Source organism: Citrus sinensis, chromosome 5 (assembly GCF_022201045.2).
Source record: "Citrus sinensis cultivar Valencia sweet orange chromosome 5, DVS_A1.0, whole genome shotgun sequence".
Lineage (NCBI taxonomy): Eukaryota > Viridiplantae > Streptophyta > Magnoliopsida > Sapindales > Rutaceae > Citrus > Citrus sinensis.
Window position 1 is genome coordinate 37,374,060 of NC_068560.1, and position 5,001 is coordinate 37,379,060.

At 32.4% G+C, this 5,001-nt stretch overlaps 1 protein-coding gene across 5 annotated transcripts; it reads left to right on the forward strand.

Annotated features, from left to right (window-relative positions):
• The first annotated feature begins 213 nt into the window (after window positions 1-213).
• On the forward strand, window positions 214-3,253 carry LOC102620892 (uncharacterized). 5 transcript variants are annotated; one of them, XR_008055278.1, is made up of 9 exons: window positions 215-493; window positions 933-1,084; window positions 1,274-1,383; window positions 1,502-1,587; window positions 1,678-1,782; window positions 1,895-2,073; window positions 2,278-2,330; window positions 2,472-2,546; window positions 2,883-3,253. XR_008055278.1 is itself a non-coding variant. In XM_006473567.4 (7 exons), the coding sequence occupies exons 1-6, from the start codon at window positions 384-386 to the stop codon at window positions 2,031-2,033; spliced, it is 702 nt and encodes a 233-aa protein (XP_006473630.2). In that variant the 5' UTR covers window positions 215-383; the 3' UTR covers window positions 2,034-2,073; window positions 2,278-2,665. The 5 variants fall into 5 exon arrangements, 1 of the variants encoding a protein (XP_006473630.2); XR_008055280.1 differs by lacking the exon at window positions 2,883-3,253 and having other exon boundaries at window positions 214-493; window positions 1,898-2,073; window positions 2,472-2,665; XR_008055279.1 differs by lacking the exon at window positions 2,472-2,546 and having other exon boundaries at window positions 2,278-2,471.
• The last annotated feature ends 1,748 nt before the right edge of the window (window positions 3,254-5,001 follow it).

Sequence of the window (5,001 nt, forward strand, 5' to 3'; positions counted from 1 at the left end):
TTAGGTAATTTTCTCTTGTGAAAGAGCTGTTAATGTGAAAACGGTGTTTCACAAGGATATTGAGGGGTTGTCAATAGTATCACTCTTCTCATTGTGGGTGTAAATTAACGCAGCAGACTTGGGCCCCTTTCTCCTCTTGGAGTCTTGGGTCAAAAATTGAACCCAAATATGACCATGCGCGCAGGTGCAGCCCATATAAATTTCAAGCGACCTTGTTTAACAAACACAATCAAAATTTCATATCAGTTGTTTTAAAACCCTAAAACGAAAGTTGAAGATCCAAAGGGTTTAAGAGTTGCAGAAAGCAGCAGCTTTCAAGAAAAGCAATAATTTTTTCGAGCAAGAAAACATTTTCGTAATTAGGGTTTAATTTACAGCTGCTGATGGAGGGACTAAAAGTATCAGATGCTGATATGGAAGTTTATTTGCACCCATCCAAGAGTAAAAAGGTTTCTCAAGCCATCCTCCGCGAGCTCAGTTCTCTCCTCTTCAAGTTCGTTCACTTTCCATTTACTTCACTGCATCATTTGTATAATAATAATTATTATTATTATTATTAATATTATTATTACTACTACTTATTTTGTTAATTATAGCTTAGAGCGTATGATTATTTTTTTGGTCACCTTCGGGAATGTTGGGTATTAAACATTAGCTTCCAAGTAAAAGTGGGTGTTTACCAAACACGTCAGCTGCCAAAAGCACAGCTCTTACAAGCATAGCCTTTGCAATTATTTGTTGGCTCTGTGTTAACAATGTTCAAAATGTGGTCGAGTATACAACTTTTAGATATGTGGAACTGAAATTTTTGAAACATATTGAAGTCAATACTGAGATTCACATAGTGGCAATTGATGTACGTTTGTATGTACATTGGTCTTTACAAACCTCTGCTTCTTTTTATAATATTTCCAATTTGGTTTGCCTGGCAGGTTCAACGAAATTTTTGAAGGTGTACTGTTGGCTTATGATGTCAACATTTTGGATAAAAATGGAAAAATTCTTTTTGGGATTCATCCCTATTTTGGTGTGAAGCTTAAAGCAAAGCTCTTGCTTTTCTCTCCAAAGCCAAATATGCTCGTAGGTAATCTTTTCATGATCTTTCAATCTTGGTTTTATCGCCTTACTATATAGACGAAAAATTCGTTAATGATTTTCAATCTGTGTTTACTGGTTATAATGCTCTCTTAGGTAAATTTGCTTTTGGGTTAAATTTAAACAATATTAAAATTGTATTTATTTCTATCTTTTTTTCCCCCCAAATGCCTTTCAGAAGGGAAAGTTGTGAGGCTTACACAAGCATCCATTCATGTCATCGTTCTTGGATTTTCATCTGCAATTATAACAGATCAAGACATTCGAGAAGAGTTCAATTATACTACTGTAAGTACCACTTGTCCATTTTATTTTTGATGTTCTGCCCATTCCTCATTCTTGTCTCTTGATTTTTCGACTGTATATGTTGAGAGTCATTATAGAAATTTTCTTTTTCATGAGATAGAAATATGGTGAGGAAGTATTTGCTAGTAGATCACACAAGCGGCACGTTATAAAAGTTGGAACCATGATACGGTTTTTAGTCAAGAGGTGACTTATTGCTCTCTTTGAATTTATCATATCTAAAAATGAAATAGATTTCCATTGAAATATGTGAATTCTAACATTTGATTCTTTCAGTTTCGATGAAGAAATTCTGCACATTTCTGGATCGTTAAAACCAGCTCATACAGGAAGTATCCGTTGGTTGGATAAGAAATCAAAAAATGTTTGCCTAGCTGATAGGTTTGAAATTGTACTTGGAATCCTAGAATTTCAAAGAGGTTTTAAAAAATTAGCAAATATAAATACTTTACACCTGTTAATGTCCAACCCGTAATGATATATAATACTGCAGTAGCACTACGAAGAGGCGGGAGGTTGAAGGGAAATCAGAAATGCAGGACAATGAAACTGTTGGGGCTGCAGTATCTTCGGTGAGCAATGATCATCAAATTAAGAAGTCAAAGAAGCGTAGGTTTGCCGAAGATCATTGAAGTCTGCTGTGTGATTTTAATTTTTGAAGGATTTTCTTGGGTAATTTTTCAGCTCTTTTCTATAATAACGGCAAAGTCTCTAAAGGTCTGCAGAAGTCTTGAAATACTCTTTTCTATATTAATTCTTTAAGGACTTTTAATCATTGACCGTCAATGACCATCTTATTTATTGGTTTTCCATTAAAGTTTGGCTTTATTTTATTTTCATCTGTTTCCAGAAATTAAGTACATTTTCTGCTTGCAGAGTTGTGCATTCTGGGAGATATTTGATGAAATTGCAAGGCAACATGTGTTCTTGTAAGCAAATGGCTTAGTTTCCTTTCAAATCTTTTGATAATCTTTTGAATGGCGGTGCTGAATTTCCATACCTAGAGATGGAGCTTTGTTCAGCATGTACATCTTTCATGACGATGATTGTCCTGCTTTTGATTTTAACAGGTGGATATATAAGGTTCACACATCATTCAGTTATACATTTCAAGGATTTTCCTCATCCGGCAATTTAATATAATGGTATTTTGTAATTTGCTTAGAAGATGAGAGTATAGTGCTGCAAATCATTTTGTCTTGTCACTGACTCAAATAATTAGATTATTGATTTAATGCTAGATATTTCTGTTCTATTCTTTCTATTCTTTTATCAACTAGCAATTCACCTGGTTAATGATACTAGAAATTTGAAGCAGTTGTGTTACAGCTTAGTCTGCACAGATGTCATTACAACTCAATTTCCTGTGATTTTGCTTACCTAGTCTTGCTTATATCTATGTAATGTAATGTAAATGGAGTTCTATCTCTATTCTAGTGATAGTTTATCCCATCAATTTGACTGTGGAGTTGGGTGTGCAGATGCATTTTAAGAATGGCAGTAAAGCTGCTGCAAATATATATCGGCGGCTCGTATTACAAAACCTGATCCGTACAATCATGGTCAATCTCTCAATCATAAATTCATAATTGGGTATGGGTTTTCTTCTCACAAACGCCTCATTTATTTTTCGTTTTGGGTCCCTCGCATCCAATAAAATAAGAGCAGATTATGACAAAATTTTCATCTGTATAGAATTATCTTTTAATCATGTATATTAGTAAGATTTTTAATGGCAGCAATAGGGTAAACCCTCAGATAACGGTGAATGCGGAGGTCCAAATTATGATTGTAGCATAAACTATTCTTCATGTTCAAGTTTTGAATGTATTTAATTAATTATTTACTAGCCTTGAAAATCGCCTCCTCTCCATGTCCATGAACAGCAGTTGGCTTTTTGGTATTTGATTATACAGTAAAATCTTTTTATAGTAATGATAAATCATAAAAATTATAATCTCAATTTGGGTTAATTAGGAATGAGAATAAATTCCACTTTGTAAAAAATTATAAGTTTTAATATTATTTATGATCTTAATTTGGACCAATTATAAATAAGAATAAACTCAACTCCCATTGTAATAGGTATTTTAGATCCTATCTTAAATAACATGTTTCCACATGGTAATAATTAGGGAGATTGTCAATTTTCTTTCTACTGAAATTAATATATATCACTTACTCCTTATTGTTTTCATAATAGCGAATAACCCTCACTAGCATAATTTTATAGTGTGATTCTTGTTTTTAAATATATTTTTATTCATATTTTAATTTTTATTTATATAATTTATAATAAATATAAATAAAAGTGTTTTTAAAAATAAGAGTAATAGTGTAAAATTATGTTGTCATAGGGATTATTGGCTATTATTAAAACAGTAAGGGATAAGTGGTATATTCAGTAGGTTAAAATTGACTCCTCGTAGTGATTATTTGTTATTACAAAAATATAAATGTTATATTAAAAGTTTAACAAGGGATAAAATGCTTTTAACGTAAGAAGATAATTTTTTAAAGTTGTTAGAACAATGATTTATTTTTTTAAAATTATTTCCACACTTTTAAACTTGTAGTTACATAATAACTCTAGAATGTGTATCTTATCGTTAAGTCAAAATAATTCTACCTTCTCAAGAATGGTTAGAGATTCATCGAATTGACATGCTCCATTAATTAATTATTAATATATTTACCTGCATATTACTTACACTAAAGATATTTTAAGTCAATGATAATTTTAAAATTAAATCTTTACTAAGTTATAACTTTCTTATAGTGATAAAATTAATTGGTCACAACAATGAAGCTAAAGAGATTTTATACGTACTGTAGGTTGGGATCGACGTTGCCCAAAGCTACATAAATTTTCTTCATACCGTTGCATTTGCAGCGCCAGTTGTATGGGCCGTAGCTAGCTAGACTGGACACATGTCAATAATCTATACGCGACTCTTATCCTAAGATTTGATCAATCTAATCTTGTTAATCAATCATTTTAATAAATGGATTTGGGTGTGCAAAGTACATTCCAATTACGCCATGTACTTACGACTGGCATATAATTTATATGTGCTGCTGCTGCTGCTGCTGCGAATATATATATATGTATGGACGGCTCATATGACAAATTAAGACAGATCATGATGATCGATTTCACTTTCATCATCTCATTGGGTATGGGTATTGCGGATTCTTTCACAAACACCTAATTTTTATTCGTTCTGGGTCCCTTCAAATAAAACTTATTAACCTTATAATTATAATTTAGGTGTGTACGTTTGCATAACGATTGGACAATAGAATTGTTTATATACGAAAATGAGGGAGAAGAAGGGGGTTCTCGAGTTTGGTAAATGACTCTCTCTGGCATGTGAGATTGAGTTTATTTTAATTGAACAAAAGACAAAGAGAACCTTACGACAAATTTTTCCCGCATAATCCGCGCTTCTAACATGTTCTACTTCTCTCTCTCTTGATGAATCATCTAACAACCAAAATCTTTGGGATGGGACTGCTTACACTCTTTGATCTTCACACACACACTCTCTCTAATTACGAGGAAAAAAGAGAGAGAGAGAGAGAGAGAGATTAGTTATT